General features: G+C 43.1%; 1 protein-coding gene across 7 annotated transcripts; it reads left to right on the forward strand.

Moving 5' to 3' along the window:
• Positions 1–7,074: 7,074 nt before the first annotated feature.
• Positions 7,075–19,072, forward strand: hapln1b (hyaluronan and proteoglycan link protein 1b). Of its 7 annotated transcripts, XM_028971877.1 has the most exons (7): positions 7,110–7,126; positions 7,218–7,311; positions 13,213–13,617; positions 14,063–14,196; positions 15,542–15,904; positions 16,483–16,785; positions 16,956–19,072. In XM_028971877.1, the coding sequence occupies exons 4-7, from the start codon at positions 14,094–14,096 to the stop codon at positions 17,243–17,245; spliced, it is 1,059 nt and encodes a 352-aa protein (XP_028827710.1). In that variant the 5' UTR covers positions 7,110–7,126; positions 7,218–7,311; positions 13,213–13,617; positions 14,063–14,093; the 3' UTR covers positions 17,246–19,072. The 7 variants fall into 7 exon arrangements, with proteins under 7 accessions (XP_028827711.1, XP_028827712.1, XP_028827707.1 ...); XM_028971878.1 differs by lacking the exon at positions 7,218–7,311 and having other exon boundaries at positions 7,075–7,126; XM_028971874.1 differs by lacking the exon at positions 13,213–13,617 and having other exon boundaries at positions 7,095–7,126.
• Positions 19,073–19,094: the final 22 nt, after the last annotated feature.

The raw sequence follows: 19,094 nt of genomic DNA on the forward strand, positions 1-19,094 counted from the left end.
TGTGAAAACTTAAATTAAGTTATTTAAATAACTTAAAATACATTGTCATTCAGGGGGTGTTGGGTGTAGAATTCTGAGGGAAAATATTTTATGCATTTTGGAATAAGACTGTAGCATAACAAAATGTGGAAAAGTGATACGCTGTGAATACTTTTCAGATGCACGGTACATCTTAAAATATATATTGCTATGTATATGCATATTGAGTACATTTTTAACCCAAAGGAAATACATTGTGCTTTGAGAATATGTATCAACAAAGTATAGACACTAGGCTGCAAAAGCTTCATTCTGAGCAGTATGGTAACCACTTAAATATATGAACTAAATAAATTTTTGTATAATCTGTACATTTCTGTATAATTCTGAACACCTACACAATTACACATGATGCAAGTGGCTGCTTGGAGTTGTAGATGAGGATGCTGAGTGCTCTGTGGAGATATCACTGGATAACATTGGTCTGTGCATCTGTCCTGTGAACCATTCAGGTTTACAGTACAGCCTACCAGAGTCAACGTGAGTCTGTGTTTGCTCATTTCCATATATTCCCTCTGTAAACTGTGTATTTAAATTCAGCATTGTAATCATATTTGCTTTCCTGTGGGAAAAATGTGTTTTCCTGAAACTGTTTAGCATCCACTATTCACTATTTATTGTTCATACAAAATTAATTATGTGTGTTAATAGCAATGTGCGTGTTATTTAGAGATGTTACATGATCACAAACCCAGTGTAACTGTAATGTTGCACTAGGGCTGATTGTCAGGATGCATCATCAACAAATCAGTGCAACCAAATTTCTTGTGTGCTTTAATATACTTGGCCAAGAAACCCGATTCTGATTAAATGATTGGCGAAATAAAGTGCTTCTGAAATATTGCGGACTGCTTAAAGGGACTGCTATTGCTGACTGTTTGGTAAAATCATCATCAGCCACATTCACACTGGAAGCATTTGCTCTGCAATGGCCTTCATTTAGACAGATGTAAGGCGACCCGCACAGGAATACACCATAAGTCAGCTGATTTACCCAATGACCCAAATTTCTGCTGTGCCTGGAGACTGGTTCTGTAACTCATGGAGAATTTAATAGCTGCTATTCATATGCTTGCTGCTCAATACACTTTCTGAATTTTATACTCCAAAACAGAGGCTTGGTGCATGGCTGTCATGACACATTTTAATTGAATTTAAATTAATTTAATTTAAATGCAATCTGAAGTTTATTGAATAAAATAAAGAATGACAAATGAAAATGGTGCTAAAGTCTCTTTAGTGTTGTATTGCCGTAGCTTTATTTGGCAGTCTTTACAGAACTCCAGTGTAAAAACACAAAAAAAAAAACAATTTACATTATAGGGCATTATGCCATCTGGAAGAGTTTGGTGTTATTATTGATGCATCAGTTCAGTAATGTAGATAACATGATTACAGATCTCTCCATTCTTCTCTTTCTCATTCTCTTTTTTTTTTCTTGCCTAATGAGCAATAAGATATTTATTGCATTTCAAGGGGGGGTATGGAATGCATCAGCCAGACTTCTTCTGGGTAATGCAGCATTGCACATACTTGGATGCAGCTTAAAGTAAACCTTGTGTAGGCAAGCTGAGACAAAACAGTGCTCACTTGCACTCACTTCCTCCCACACCTACAGGGCAAGACTGCATTCATGCAAATCACCTGTCAGCAGCCTACAATTTTATTGTTTTTTTGCAGACTCATGAATTCAGATGAGGTTTTTTTTCCCCGTTATCTATCAACAATACTAGGAACAGTGTCAGTGTGTTCCTGTTGATAGCGGAAGGTGGGGTGGTGAAATCTGTCATACTGGAGCGCATTCAGAATGTATCTATACATCAATGTCCGCAAACAGATATGCATCACACAGCAGATGTAAGTGGCTGCTCTACACGTGAGATTTGAGAACCCACATTCCATGTTTCTTTATGGATCTGATGACACGTGCATGACCTTGAAAGGTACAACATGTATTTTAGAATATTTACATTAACTACATTTGGCAGATGACCTTAAACGCAAGTGCTTTGACATATATACAGTAAATACAAATGAATAGAAAATGGACTCAAAAATGAAAACAAATCTAATTAAGATATATTTGTACAAAATTGTGATTGCAGACATAAGCCACCTGCCCTGTGCATGTCACTCATTGTGTGTAAGACAAGAAGGAACCTTCAGAATCATGTACAGCAAAGCTCCATGAAAATTGAAGCAGCCTTGGTGAAGTTCAAATGCTCTGCGACAGAAGGGTGTGAGGTGCATTTGGAATGTTCTGCAGAAAATGAATGTGTCTAAATGCCTTTCAAAGACCCCTTATTTTATATTAATTCATTAATGCCTTTAACAGCAGTGGTGGCCTAGCTGTTAAGAAAATGGCCCAGTAATCAGAAGCACCACACACTGCTCCCCGGGCGCCTGTCATGGCTGCCCACTGTTCACCAGGGATGATGATTAAAAGCAGAGGACACATTTTGTTGTGTCACCGTGTGCTGTGCTGTGTATCACAATCACTTAATTTTCACTTTTTAATCCTCCACATTAAAAAGCCTCCAAATTGATACACCTAAACACTGTTCATTGTTATGCTTTCCGTCAGGTCGGCCTAATTAAATAATTCGTTAATTTGAAACTTTTCTTTCACTAAATTGAACATTCTATTTTAAATGTTTGTGAAGATTTAGTGAAAATTAGAGGCTTTAAGCGCCATCTGCTGGTGAATCAATGCATCAACAGAATCAAAAATATTCATAATATTGCTAGCCCTGAATTCATTCAGGAATTGAAATTAAATTTAATCTAATCCTCAGTCCTGGCTGTATTCCAGGCCTGTCACTGACCTATCAGTCAGCATCAGGCTATGGAACCTAAGGCAGGATGTGGCAGTGCCACATCTGTTCCGGACAGGAACCCCAGGACAGAAACCTACTGATAGCACATACGGGACAAAGGGCCTGGTGGCTTTTCATCTCATATCACCCCCCCAGGACCAGGGCATCATTCTGTGTTTCAAAGAATCTTCACCAGCCAATGATACCCACATGAACAAAGAACGTGTGTTCCATACTGATACAAGTTGAGTTTACGGGGCAAACTCCAGCAGTGATAAACAGACATTTCCTGAACCAAACGACAACGAGATGGCGATTTTCACAAGGCAACATTTCAGGGGGACTTGTTCCACTGCATGCCAATCAAATATTGAAAATACTCTGATTTAAGTGTCTGACAGTTTTCTATGTCCTGTTCTGTACCATGTACAGTTCTACAGATTCTACTTAGACATGTCTTGTTTCATATTATTTTAGTTTATATTGCTCTTTTGTCTCTATGTCTTGTATCCATGTGTTGTGGCAATCATTACATAAGCAATTTCCTCCAGAATAAATAAAGTTTTCTGACTCTGTTTTCTGACTATTGCGTTAGGAGGGTGTTCACAGAAGTCAGGGGTTGCCTACGAAATTCCAGAGGAATGCTGTTTTAGCCAAAATGAAGTCGGTACAAGTGGCTCCTTCAGCCCATCCAGAGGAGCACTGTTGATTTTTAAGGCGTGTGCAGCTACAGTGAAGAAGGCAGTGTGGCTTTTTCGCCCGGTGCTGTGAGGGTGGGTTCCACATCGGGCGTGTCCATGGAAAACTGCTCACTCCCAATTTACAGTTCCACTAATTGTGAAAGTAAATGGCAAGCAACAAATTTACATTTTCCTCGCGTGACACAAGGGGAAATAAAGAAGTGGTTTAATTTGTGCTAAATGTTATTCAATATTCATTGAATCTCTTGTCACTCATTTCAAAAGTAAACACAGAAGACAATGAATAATTATGAATAATGAATAATGCTCTCTGCCAGTTGCCATGCCTAAGAAGCTGGAGATGATGAGCCATTCGCAGCCGGTGAAGTGTTGAAATAGGAATGACTGGATTTTGTGCAAGGTGTCTGTTCTTTTCGGGGTGCGTCGACATTTTCCTTGCAGTTGCTCTCTATAATTAGTCATTCCAAGGCAGGCAGGCTAGCTGCAGCGTTCACGTACATTGCTTAGTTCAAACCCTTTCCCCCAATAACATGGGGAAACAATGAAATCAGATATTGAAGCATAAACAATACGCCAGTTTAGCAGTTTAATTCCACCAAGACCGGAATAAAAAATTGGCTGCATTACTTAAATGGTGACAGAGCCCAGGCATAATAGACTGTTATTAATAGTATTTATCATCAGTGTCTGGTTTTTCACATTTTCCTGAGCCCAAGCATCTTTAGCATAAAGACAGAGACCAGGACTGATTAGATCTTCTTCATTTTTGGCGTGACAAATTGCTGATACCTTTCAAAGAAAGATACGTGAGTGATGTGGCCATTAAGCTAAAAGCAAGTGCATATTGACAGTGGTGTAATGGGGGTGTTTCAGTCAGACATTTTGCACCAATGTTTTTAGACAAAACGTTTGGTCCCTGAGTACATTTGAGCAATAGATTCCCTTGTGACTGTTTTAATGCACTCACAATGCTACCATCATGTTCCTTGCATGCAGCTGTGTCACGGAAACAAAAGAGCATTACAGGATAAACACTGGTGGAGGTGACACTGTATCACCCCTTTATCTCCAAGGAAGCATGCATTCAGCTGCTGGGACTCAGATGGGAACAGCGCGGTGATTGTTCCCTAAGTCCACTCTGAGGAAATGCACCAGATTGCAGAGCATGGCACACACAGCAGCGTGGAAGTGATGTCATGTGATGTCACTGTCACAAATGTACATTTCCATCATGCAATGAAGAGCAAAAAAAACAAACAAACAAATAAATTAACACATTTCAGCAGTGTCACAGATTCGTGCTTTGAAAATATTCCTATAAATATTCCTCTCCCGAGAGAACGTCAGTCAATGATTTACAAATGAATCAGAGAAGCCGCAGCCTGACCTCCCCCAAGTCTCAAATCTGACCCCCAAGTTAGTGTTAAATTAAACAGGCTGTTGATACATGGGTCCAAGTGCTGTATTAGCTGTGTTTAAACTCCCCGCAAAGTACACCTTCCCACTGTCTGAACCTATTCAGACCCATCTGTAAAAGGGCCATTCACAGGGTCTATTTGCAGCTCGCCACCATCTCACACTTTTTATCACTCTGTTTCCTGCTGTGCAGCAAACAAGTTGCCTTACGCACACACACAGTCACACAATGATGTAGTGTGATAAGTCTGAGAAAAAACAACAGCGGTGTCAACTGTTTGAAAGTGAAAAGCAGTATGAAAGCATGTTGAATGTGCAAAAGAACTGCAACAAAATCCAAAAGATCTGGCCATTTCTGAAGCCTGATTGTGCAATTTAGGTCATATGAGGTAATACTGAGAGTAGCGGTTCTTCAGTGGCCACGTTCCCAAGTTTTGAAGTTCTGAACATGAAAGTTACGTGCCAGCATCCTGTGAGACGTCTAAAATTGATTACGCCTTTCAGACTGAATCAAACTTTGTACCAAACACACGGTGCCTGTCCTCTTGTGCCAGATCTGTGCCACCACTCGGCATGGACCACAGAAAGAATCCTTCAGAGCGAGAGGTGATGTTTTTTCTGCGATTACGCTAGGAACCTGGGTTGCACAAACCCCCAAAATGGAGTCTTTGTGCAGCCGGCGATTGTAAACAGTAGTTGCACTCATACCAGGCCCCCAAAAACCAGCACATGCTCCAGTCCTCGGAAAGGAACACGAAATGTTCTTTTCTATAAGGCAGTGGGCTCTGACATTCCCCCCAAAAAACTCTACTAGAAAGCTCACATGCCCTGCAGTTTAGTGGCAACTTAACTAAGGGTTAGGAACATGACACTTCCCCTGTCCAAACATGACCTTATAAGGGTTGGTTACTTTATGTTTCCCAGCTTAATATGCATGGTCATCTTGGACTTATCCTTAATATGCATGGTTTCTTCTTTCAGAATAAAATGTATATGTCCAAATATGGGCCACGCTGCCAGAATCAGCTGACGCCTTTGAGATGTCTCTGCTGAAGAGGCCTGGAGAGGGAAGCGGTGCTTGCAATCTCAGCGGCGCGCGGGCCAAGTGCTGATTCTCTGATTTGCAGCGTTAAATGAACTCCGCTGTTGTGCTACGGTGCCTCAACAGCAGTTATTCCCTGGGGTCTGGAAGCACAAAGGACTGGCAAAACGGTTCAAACGGTTAATCGCTGTGTCCATTCCTCGGGCCCTGATTTCATTCTCCATGTCCTGGGCACTTTGCCACAGTACAGTGGGCAAGATGCGATCGGAAAAAAGACGCATCACGTCATTTCCCGTAATCACAGGCTGTTTCCTCTTAAGAGGTGAAACATTCTAAACTAAGGCATTCTTAGTGGAGCAAATGGTCATAACTGGATCACTTGGCATGGACCAAAAAGCAACATTTATTTCTAATATAGTCCAAATTCACATTCAGTATGTCATAATGGGCTTAGACAGGCCCTACAGTTGACCAAACCACCTGGTCCTGAGAAAAATGAAAAACTAAGATGTCAATTGATTAAGACTTATTTTTTTTGTCCCACACTGTTGCTAAAGTTAAGGTAAACACTTCCGCCCTGTCCAGAACCCAATAACTCCCTCTTTAAGGACAGTTCAAAATGTCACACCACGGACGCCATGGATGTTATATATGTTCCAGAAAGCCATGTTAAATGTAGTATTATGGCTGGTGAATAAACATAAACCTGAAGGGGAGGAACGTCCAGAACCTGGGAAATAACATATGATGCAATCAGCTGAATGAACAGACCGCCTCTCTGTTCTGTAGAGAAAAGAAACGTTTATCTGACCAAAAAACCGTGAAAGTGCTCTGTTGCCCGACACTGTTATGGGACACAGTCCGACAATAATGAAGTTATTATAATATGCATGTCGAGTGAATGATTGTAACTATGAGGCTACCTTTTTTTTTTTTTTTTTTTTTTTTTTTTTTTTAAAGTGCTAAAACACCGGCTCTTTTATTCGGGTGCGCGGGAGCTGCGACCTGAAGGAGATTTTTTGTTGGGTTTGTCCCCCCCGCCGGTGACGTCGGCATCGTTCGGACCCGCCTGAGTCGAACAGCGTTCAGTCTGCAGCGGGACTCGGTGCGAGGTGAGTATCCCCCCTCTTTCTTTCTCTTTCTCTTTCTCCTCGCGGTCTTCTACTCTTCTCACGTCGTGTTATTTAATTGCCTCATTTGCAGCTGAGCGTCCCGGGCTTCACCCCCGTCGTGTGGATTGAATCGTGTCACTAACGGCCCTAATGGAAGTTTGTCGAGAGGCTGCGAGGTGTAACAGGTTGGACATGAATACTGCTTCTGGCTAAATAGTATCAAGCGGCATGAAAAAGCGTTACAAATACACGTAAGCTGTTGTTTTTGACCGATAGGAGTACTTTTAACTTTTAAAAAAAAGCAGTGATAAGCCCGTAGGGAGCCAGTGAAGTTTATCACCAGTTCACTGGGAAAGCTGGGTGATTCTTTTTTTTTTTTTTTACTTTTTTTAACTTTAAAAAAGCAGTGATAAGCCTGTAGGGAACCAGTGAATTTTATCACCAGTTCACTGGGAAAGCTGGGTGATTCTTTTTTTTTTTTTTTATTACCATCACGAGAAAATATTGAACTGAAAGGTACATTTTCATCCAAATGTCCCGTTTTGCTGTGTTGCTTTATTTGTTACTAGTGTGTGCTGTTTGAAGGTCTTTGGTGGCACGTATCTCATGCCCCCTGGTGGAATGAGGGCTAAAAGCGAAGAGGTCATTCTGGATACCGGTGTGTGTCACCCTCGTATTTCACATTTATGGCATTTGTCAGACGCCCTTATCCCGAGTGACTTACAATCAGTATTTACAGGGGCAGCCCCCCCTGGGTTAAGTGTTTTGCTCAGGGACACGATGGCAGTAAGTGGGGTTTGAACCTGTGAATTTGTGGTCTTCCGGTTCATAGGCGAGTATGTTACCCGCCAGGCAACTACCAGCCTCACAAGTCCTCACCACGACCTCTGCTGCGGTAGACAGAGCCTGGAGACAGCCTGGGGTCGCACACCTGCGCATCAGCATTTTCTCTCAGGCCCTTGGCGTCCCCCGGCTGACTTCGTCCACCAGACATTATCTGTGGCATCAGATAACGATGCCGTGCGGCTTGTGAACGAAGTTGCATTTACTTTAAGAACTCATGGCAAGTGTCAAGCAATAAATAAGTTTCAGGCTGTGCTTGTGAAGCCTTTCTATGAATCTCCAGGCCAGAAATTCCAGGTAGCTGAGGTCTGCTGGAGTTGGTCGGGATGGCCGACATTCCCTCCCAGCTGCGGAATGGTGGGTCCAGCATGTGTATAGATATACTGAGCCCTCTTTGTTTGAGCCAATGTGGTACGAGAGTGACGTCAAAACCTACACAGGCATTAATGAGATTCTGGGTGGACGTACTGGACTGAACCCTGCATTTTCACCACTGAGGGGAAAATTTTGGCTTTTTCTAGTGAAGACTCCCTCTGTGATGCTGACGGTTGGCATCTGCTTCCAAATAAATAAATAAACTTAACTTAACCTCTTTGTATATTTAGCATCCAGTAGAGTCCTAGAGGGAAGCGTAACAGCAGGAAACCATCACCCTGATGTTTGAGAAGCACCTTACCATGGTAACCAGGTTCTTGAACAAGATGAATTGACTGGTTGATGGATTTTCCTAAAATGCTGAGTTACATATGTCTCTGTGTGTGATAGTGCAGATTTTAAAAGCCCAAAATTGTTATGCAAATTCAGCATCCCATCTCAGAGAGTCACTAGACAGCTCTCAGTGTGCTGTAAATCTCTCGTAGATAAAGACTTGGAACAGCCTGTGTGTTATCTGCTCCCCAACAACTGCTTTGTAAGTCCTGTAGATTCCAGACAAATTCCAGAACCCTGAGCCTTCCTGTAACTCTGTACAAAAAAATATATATGTATATGTATATACTCCTACTGATTCTGTTACTCTGCTGTAAAGGTGTAGGAATGGACACCTTCCAAACAATATAAATCAAAATCTTCCTGGTTAAAGCCCTTGAGGTCGTTCTGTGATGAAAAGAAGCTCGACTCAACCAACATAGTGCATCAAGGGAGCCCTTCACTCATTTCGAGCTGGTGTCCTTTTCGGCTTTGTGGGTGGTCAGGCAACCAGCGGTGTGGATTGATGGTTCTCCACATGCTCATGGTTTGAATGTAGTGAATAAGCTGATGTAACGAGAAAAGCCAGCAATTAATTTATTTCACTCCTATAAAAGTTTGGCTTTGTAGTAAAAAGATGCTGTGGTACAATATGGTAGGATTGGGGGGGGGGGGGGGGGTAAAGTTGCCAAACATTGTTTCTCTCTGTCTGTCTGTCTGTCATCCCCCCCCAATAGCTGGTGTAGAGACACATACTGGTCCCCCAAAACAGCGGGGAACCTTTGAAGGTCGGAAGCAAGTCTTTATCCGTTCATGATGTGAAGCAGCTACAGGGGTGACTCAGTCCTGACATGAGGGATCAAACGTTGAACAATGCCCAACCAAAACGCAGTAAAAATAACACGTTCTCACGTCTCGCAAGAAACGAGTCTGTAATTTTACGGCCTTGGAAGTTTCGTAAACCACCGTTTGTACTGTACTGACGCTGTTGTTATACCTTCAAGTGCATCTTTAATGTTACCACGTTAACCAGTGTTGCGCTGTGGATGATGTGCAATTAAAACTGGAACTGCAGTTCGCAATTCAATCGTTTTTCAAAACACATGACTTTATTATCCCTGCGTCACAGTAAACCCCTGTAGCCTCGTACATCAGCCCTAATTCGAATTGTAAGGAGTCGCGCTGAAATTTACGGCTGTGTGACTCGAGTGTGCGCTGGACCGGCGGGACGTGGGGAACACCCTCCGCTGAGGATCCCGGGTCCTTCTACAGCACCTGCACAGTGACGGCATGACACCGATACTGACCCGTGTCTTCATGAGGGAATTTCGCGTGTTAAGTTTGGGGAACTGCACGGATAAGCTCACCAACGAAATCGCTTTCCGTGGCTTGTATTCTCCATCTTCTGTCAAGCTCACAGCACAAATGGCTGAACCACAAAAACTAATTTCTGAAGACTTGCTGCCAAATGCACGACCACAGTCACACAAACAAATCAAGGAATGTTTGTGTGATTGTCGGAGGAAGACAAATGTCTGTTGTGCAATGATTTCTGGAACGTACTGCAGTGACATTACATGGGGCGTCGGCTGTGGACGGAAGACCACTGGGCAGGGGAGGGTTCTAGCAAAACAAAGATGCAATCAGGCCTGCAGTATGCATTCATTTGATGAAAATGAATCAGAGCGAGGGATCAAGAACATGTAAACTGGTGTAAACTGGCCTAGTGGGTAACACACTCGCCTATGAACCAGGAGACCCAGGTTCAAATCCCACTTACTACCATTGTGTCCCTGAGCAAGACACTTAACCCTAAATTGCTCCAGGAGGGGGACTGTCCCTGTAACTACTGATTGTAAGTCGCTCTGGATAAGGGCGTCTGATAAATGCTGCAAATGTAAATGTAACCCATATTACACATTTAAATCTCAGAGCATAATGCTTCTTGTTCTAAAGTAATTGTTATCGCGCAATTAGACTTTAAACGATGTGTTGTACGTACCGTTTACAGTGGCAACGGTGCACGTTACCAGATGTGGTAAAGATTAGTAAAGTAGCTTAAACAACTGTCTTTCATTTTTACTCCGTGGTCCTGCGCCTCATGTCGGCAGGACTTACTGCGGAAGTGCAGTAGTGAAGTTTAGAGTTTTTCTTCTGCTGGCGGTTCACTGACGGTGTCGGCTCGTTTGAGGGGGATTAGTGCCAGCGTGCTGTTACCTCATTAAAAATATTTGGATGCATCCCTTCAAGTCCGATGAGTCTGTGCTTAATCTAGTCATTTGTGTTTCATGTAGTTGTTTGTACTTCTTAGTACAAAATGTGCACAAAATAAACATGGTAAATTTTTCTAAAAACAAGGCTTGTATAATACCAGAGGTATTATGTGCATATGACAGATGGGGGGGGGGGGGGGGGGGGGGGGGGGGGGGGGGGGGGGGCACATTGTAGTGTGGGGGGTTGGCGACACACTCTCATATCCAGAAATGAACAGTGTCCGGCCAGCAATGGTGTCAGTCATGTGCCAGCTAGCTGGCAGTGTTACATTACATTTACATTTATGGCATTTGGCAGACGGCCTTATCCAGAGCGACTTACCACGTGCTTTCATGTTACGATCAATGAAGTGATGAATTCTGGTTCACTAGGACTCAAAACACGAATTAAATCATTTTATTTCACTCTGTTGTAGTTTTTCCTTGCATAAGTCAGACTATAAGAAAGTTACAAGTTAGTGTAAGTATTCACTGAAGAGGAAGGTCTTAAGCTGCCGATTGAAAGTACTCAGTGACTCTGCTGTTCTGACCCCGAGGGGAAGTTCATTCCACCACCGAGGGGCCAAGACGGAGAAGAGTCTAGATGAATGTCTTCCTTTTACATTCAGAGATGGAGGGACCAGGCGAGCAGTACTGGAGGTGCAGTGCGAGGTGTAATAAGGGCTGTGAGGTAGGATGGTGCTACTCCATGTTTGGCTTTGCAGGCCAGCATCAGTATTTTGAACAAGTATCTGGGTGGCCAGTGTTGATAGATAAGTGCGGATCCATCTGATATCGTAGAGAAGGAATCTACATGAGCGGGAAAGATTGGTGATATGAGTCGAGAAGGAGAGTTGGTTGTCGATAGTTACTCTCAAGCTCTAGACTACCTTTCTGCACTGATTGCACAGGTGAGCCCAACTTTTTTTTTCTACGGCATCACATTTAACAATGCAGTTTTACATGTTCACATTTCTTAAATCGGTGTCCATAATAGGCATAATAATATTGACTTGTAAATGATTAACTGATAATCTGGTTTACATAAGGTTTTCTATTTGATGCATAATTCTTCAAGAAAGGTAACTTATTGAAAATGTGTTGATGCTTAAAGTGCTTCACTAAGCTAAAATGAAACTAAATAAATTAAATAAAATTAAACTAAATTATTAAAAATGCTGTTTTAAGGTCTTGAACTTCGATTATCATCTCGTCCTGATCTGTTTGAGTGGAGACACTCGGCCAGTTTATTTCACTTTATTTAATAGTTTGTTTTATATCACTGCATCATAATTGCTGTCATTTTACTCAGACGGTAAATGATTTGTCAGGTGAGTGTTCCGATTAACCTAAAAATGGATGCTGAGGCAGAGAAACAGACGCTGGCTTCCGGCCGTTACGTTTACAGTACATGCACTGGCAACAAAAGCAAAGTCTGAGGTGCATGAAAAAGCTTGGTTAAATTCATAAAAGACTTGTAATGTGTGCGAAGCATGTTAGTACAGTCAAGTTGAACGGCATCCGCCGCAACAATAAAAAAAAGCTGTAATCCGTGGATACATCTACTCTGGATGTGACGGGACCATGCCACTCACCTCTCTGGGTCTGACTGCAGCACGCGCACTTTCAAACGTACAGGACTATCTGGACCACGGCCAATCAGGGGTGGGCCCCGCCCTTCATGAACTCTGATTGGTTTAGAATACTACATGGACCTAATATGAGAGGCCGTTTACAGAGAAATGTTTCCCCTGAACGCCTGGTGGCACCGGTGCGACCGCAGTTCTTTTTAAGTAGCACCATTGAGAAATGAGGTTGCATTCTATAGCCCTGTGGTCGTCTTGCTTAGTTAACTTTATAGTGTTTGCGTGGCCTTGTCTCGTTTCCACTTTTTATCCTCTATTTTCCTTGATGGTACCAGCGGGCAGGAATAACCTGAAAGGTTCTGAAAGGTTTCATTTGTATCTCGTCTTTGTTAACCAAGGTTGTCACTGTTTACATCCTGCACAATGACTGGCCGAGGAATGCATTGTTATTGGTGGCATCTGTTGTCATGAGGGCCCTGAGCTAAAGGTCTGTGTTTGGTGAAGTTTCGCTGCTCAGAAAGCCGCTGTTTGACATTGAACAGGGTCTGAATAAACTTCACCAGCTGCATCAAGTCGTGCCATAAAGTGGTCCCGGACAGGCCGGTCCAGGGGCACGCGGCGTCCTCCCTTGCCTAATGGCGCGTGTCACATTTTATTGGTTGTGGATCTGGAAGTCCTCTGCATTCCTTTTTTTTTTTTTTTTTTGTTTTTGCTGCAGAGGAGTTCTCCCAACCTCTGGCGTAACGTTGGGTCCTGCCGCGGATGCGTGACAGTAATGCTGCAACTTTCTCCCAGAGGGAAGGACACTTCACTGACGTATCCTTTCAGCCTTATCACTCTCGGATCCTGCTTTGCGTAATTACTATCTGCGGAGGGGAGGGGGAGAGAGAGAGAGAGAGAGAGGGTTGGCTTCTCTGCAGAGTCCCGTTCTGCTGACTGCAGAAGCACTACCTGGCACTCTCTGCCGGTGCGTCAGCACTCTAGGTTGAAATGAATGAAAAAAAAGGCATCAATCAGTGTGACCGCAGAGAGAGCGCCAGCGGGCCGACACACTTTTAACCCACATCTTCGTGTGCCCGTCAGCACGCACGGCACTGGGCGGCCGAGCGTACGCTTTCACATGGTAAGGTCCTTTCATTTCTTTCTGCGAGGCTGTGCAGCCGTTCGGGCCGGGCAGTGCTTCGGGGTGAACGTGCCATGCGTCAGGAAAGTTTTCTGCGGCTCCTCAGCTGTCTGGACGTGTGTATTGCTGCAGTGTGGCGGGATCCGTGACCTTTCAGTTATTTCTGTTGCTCGATTTTGGGACAAACGCACTGGTCTGTATTATTTGCTTTCTTGCTTTGTACGCGATGAGGAATCACACTTCTACCGACAACGACACGGCAGTAGGACGTGCTGCAGATGGGAATTTGCAGGGGGCTTCGGGGCATGTCACCAAGATGCAGCACAGACACTCCTCACTGTTCTGTTCTGCATAGAATTTCCGAGGAACTCTTTTTTTTTTTTTTTGCTGCTTTTCTCCTTCACTTGATGGACTTAAACATTTTTTTTGTTCTCCCTCCACACAGTAAAGAGACCCCTCTGGTGCTAAAAAACACGATGAATGCCCTGCTCCTCTTCGCTTTGATCTCCCTGAGTTTTGCTGATGACTTTGAGCAAGCATACAGTGACCTGGGGCACGACCGGACCATCTACATCTCAGGTAGAGTTGGGAAAGGCCTGTGTGTGTGTGTGGTGTGTGTGTGTGTGTGTGTGTGTGTGTGTGTGTGTGTGTGTTGTGTGTGTGTGTGTGTGTGTGTGTGTGAGTGTGGGATGCACCACTCGTCCCCTCCCTCATGCACAGAGGAAGTCCCCACACCCCCGCGCTAATGGAGCTTTTATGGTGCTTTCTAATATGGTGTCGCCTGAGGTGATGCAAGCCCAACTGCCTCTGGCTCCTGTCACACTACACGCTGAGTGGCCTGGCTGGCCGTACTACAAGTACTGAATAATTGATAAGCCAAGCTAGGATGTGCTATGTTTACCCGTGCTGCCGAGCTGACGACAAGTCTCTTGTTTTCAGTGATTTTTTTTTTTTTCTTCTACTACGTTTTGAGATATTTTGAGATGGGCAGGATCATTAAATGTTTTGAAGAGGTACTCAGAGAGTGGATCCATTTTACATATCATTGCATGTCATAAATGTGGTCTGAGCATCACATCACTATCTCCTATATGTACTCGATATGTACTATATGTACTCGATGGGGTTTGTTTTCGAGACGTTATTTAAGGCGCAGTACACTGGATGTGTTCAAGAATTCACCAAAAAGGTTGCTAATCGAATTCTTAAAATGAAATATTTATTGGATCTTTCTGGCCTTTCTTTTAGTGTATTTCGGCACATGTTTGGATGATTTTTGTGTTGAAACATTAAGGTGTTTAAATCCTCCCAGTTAAGCTGTGTGAGAGCTATCAGTCATCACATACTTATAAAATTGTCATTAAAGACTGACAACTGGGTGAAAGAAATATCTATGTATCAAAATATCTAATATCAAAAAGGATGTTAGCTTCACTTCTTCAGAATGTAGCTAACTTGCAAGCAGTTCTTTCTTTGGTTTCCTGAGGACGTACTTGACCTTACTCTAGCGAACAAGCCCCATGCGCTACATCTATTATAGCACTTGGAAAATAGGGCTTATTTTAATATAGGACATTTAAAGGAAGTGTTTTGAATTTAGCAAGCCACAGCCAGAACGGTCTGTACCCATTAAGTACATTTACATTTACTTTTAGGGCATTTTGCAGACTCTCATGTGGAGTGTGACTTACAATCAGTAGTTACAGGGACGGTTCCCCTGGAGACACTCAGGGTTAAGTGTCTTGCTCAGGGACATATTTGCACTAAATGGGGTTTGAACCTGTGACTTCTGGTTCATAGGTGAGTTTGTTACCCACTAGGCCACCACCACCCCATTAAGTATGAGTTTTGACATCTATGTGAATGTAAAATCTTACTGCATTGCATATCTATTGAAAACAAATTTCTAATTATTATTACTTAGAAAATGGCCCGAAGCTCGCTGTAGTAACAGATCAAGCCAAAGTCATCTCTCAACGAGGGGCCAATGCAACACTGCCGTGTAAATTCCACCGGGACCCAACATTGGCCCCAAACCCCAAGCTGAGGATAAAATGGACAAAACTCACATATGATTACCTGAAGGAAATTGACGTCTTTGTCGCCATGGGTTTCCACAAGAAGAGTTATGGCCGTTTCCATGGCAGGGTGCACCTTCAGGATGCTGGTGAAAATGATGCATCGCTGGTCATCAACGAACTCACTCTGGAGGATTATGGGAAATACAAGTGTGAGGTCATTGATGGCCTAGAAGACGACACTGTGGTTGTGTCTCTCGACCTGCAAGGTAGGCTTCCCCTACAGCCTGAAATGAAAAAGTAAATTCAGCTCCACTGCTGAATAATGTCGTTGTAAAAAGCAGCTCTACACATGGCATGAAACAGCAATTACCATTTAATGGAGCAAAGCACTCAGCATTTTTCTTCATTCTATCAATCTCGCTGATTCAGGCCATAATTAAAAGGAGTTACTTGCTAGTTTTGAACATTGTTATAGATTAAAACGATGACTGCTTGTCCCAACTTGCTGCATTCATTAACGTGGCCATTTGAAAGCCGGTATATGAAGCAGACCCTCAGCAAGGCCCCTGAATGCCATTAACTTTGTTGCGGTTGTTGATGTTCGGGATAATCCCTGCCATCCCGCTGTAAGGCGGTGCTGTCCTCATTGTGATTTCTATTTGCCTTGTAAACATGATTTAACAGGCTGCTCTTGCACTGCAGCGTAATGTAAAAGAAGAGATTTTACTCCTCACGGGCTGCATTTATAAACACCTCACATCCCTCCTATGTTGTGCAACTTGTCAAAAAGTAACTACTACTTTGCTAAAGCAATTTACCACTCGCAACCACGCTATTCCTACAGGGATTGTGTTCCCCTACTTTCCCCGTCTGGGTCGCTATAACCTGAACTTCCACGATGCCGAGAAGGCTTGTCAGGAACAGGATGCCATCGTGGCCTCGTTTGACCAGCTGTACGAGGCGTGGCGAGGCGGGCTGGACTGGTGCAACGCCGGGTGGCTGAGTGACGGCTCCGCTCAGTACCCCATCACCAAGCCCAGGGAGCCGTGCGGTGGCAAGGGCACTGTGCCTGGTGTGAGGAATTATGGGTTGCGCGACAAAGAGAAGAACCGATACGATGTCTTCTGTTTCACTTCCAACTACAAAGGTTGGTCACCCTCTCTAAAAACTGACAAGCATTAGCAGGTTTAGAAAATGGACTTCAATTTATAAATTACATTTTAAATGATTTAAAATCCATTCAAGAGCACAGACAGGGCTTCAAATATGGCTTCACTGAGAAATAGACTTTTAATGTATTATTCTCTTCCCCTGCAGGGCGTTTCTATTACTTGATCCATCCCAGCAAGCTCACTTACGACGAGGCAGTGCAGGCCTGCCAGAAGGACGGCGCTCAGATCGCAAAGGTGGGGCAGATGTACGCCGCATGGAAGCTGCTGGGCTACGACCGCTGTGACGCAGGCTGGCTGGCGGACGGCAGCGTCCGCTACCCCATCTCCCGACCCCGCCGACGCTGCAGCCCCACCGAAGCGGCCGTGCGCTTCTCAGGCTTCCCCGACAAGAAGCACAAGCTCTACGGGGTCTACTGCTTCAAAGGCAACAACTGAGCGAAGGGCACCGTCTCAGCATTCACACGTTTTCTAAGGGAGATCACTAGTATGAATGCTATAAAACTGTGATTTTAAAAAAATACTGTAAAAGGTGAGGCGTATGAAGAGGCCAATTTCATTCAGTATTACACATTTTTTTTTATCTGCATATTGGTTTAAATAAAAACATTCATCTAGAATCTATAATGTGAAACTGAGGAGTAGTGCAGATGGTAAAATAATGGTCCTACCCGTTCTGAGGACTGATGGAACAGTATAGCTTCTAAATGTCATATGAGACTTTTGGGCACTTAGCTTTTTTGGTTGATATGTGATCCAAAGAAACAACAAAAAAAAAAACATGAAAGACAAAAACAGCAGAAATATGCTACAACTGCAGCATGCAAGCAACAATTTATTTTTAAAACCATTGTAACAGGGTGCTATGAATTTACCTTTGTGTATTTTGTTTTAATACAGACGTACAGTATGTGTGGACCAAACTCAGTCACATAGTTTAACACAACATTGTTCAACAATTTAGAAATTATTTGAAATTTTGAATACATTTGATATGCATTTATAACTAGTTTTTTTCTGTTTGAAGTAATTTTTCTTGAATAGATATATTTATCCTATTATTTCTCCCAAAACTCTACACTTTGAATTTTTAAGAAAACAGTTATGAACCTTAACATGTAACACATACTTCCCAGAGTGATGAGAAACGAGAAGCGTTGCACTGAACTGATCACGTCCAAAGAACTACGACAGTCCGGATGCGAGTCAGAGCAGGGTTATTCAGGTATAGTGCCCATTAGCCCTAATCAACTTGGCAATTAACTTTTAATAGTGTTGACTGGCCACTGGACAATAAAAAGACAATGGAAAACCTGCAGCTTATAGAAAATAAAAGTGTCACAGCCTAAGCCACAGTACATCAGGATATTTTTTTATTATTTCCTTTTCAAAAGTCTGGATTTGCAGATTGCTGTCGTCACTGAATGCACCACAGAAAAACGAATGACGGGCAAAATGCAAGCCATGCTGTTTCGTCATTGGATCAGCTGAATCAAGCACATGTCCAGTTCATGCTCATGCGTGGTTAGTAGCTGTCACAACTGACTTAGGAGCAGCACAGTGCGCTGGTTTTCCTGAGCCAATCAGCAGCCACTCAGCAAAGCAAATCAATGGAGCAGACTTCTTTTTGGCACAAAGAGATGAAATCCGTCACTCTATATGTAACAGACTTCCAATTACTGTGTGAGTTGCAATCTTCAGTAGTTTACTAATTATTCTGTTAGACAGTCAGTAGCCTGAGATAAGAGAAATGTTTACAGCCTCATCTATACAGTTTACGTTAATAACAGTAGCTTCACTTGCCATCAGAGACACTTTGAACCAATCTTCTAACCAATGATGTACAGACTTCTTAGTTTGCAACAAATTTATATTAATTAGCAAACATGTTAATGCTAATATTGTCTGCGTGTTTTCATTTCAATGTACCACAGTAGTTGTAATTTGCTCAGGAATGGGGTGCTGTCACATAAAGAATGGCCATAAAAAGACTAGCACACAGCTACAGTAGAAGCAACTGTCACCTAGCCAAGGCGCGGTACCGTTCCAGCTTAAATTCAGCCCGAATGGTGTAGCACAGTTCCTTTCCCCTGTTTTACACCCCAACTCCGTGTAAAGACCTTGCAGGTTAAGGTAGCACATAAACACACAAACACAGACAAACATGTTTAACAGAATTGAGATGTTTCATTGTCAGCATGTCGCATTGAAGCCTTGTTGGTTATGGAAGCTTAAAAGAACAAAATAAAAACTTTTTTCGAGTCACTTAACCGTCTCTCATTTCTGT

Source organism: Denticeps clupeoides, chromosome 3 (assembly GCF_900700375.1).
Source record: "Denticeps clupeoides chromosome 3, fDenClu1.1, whole genome shotgun sequence".
Taxonomy (NCBI): domain Eukaryota; kingdom Metazoa; phylum Chordata; class Actinopteri; order Clupeiformes; family Denticipitidae; genus Denticeps; species Denticeps clupeoides.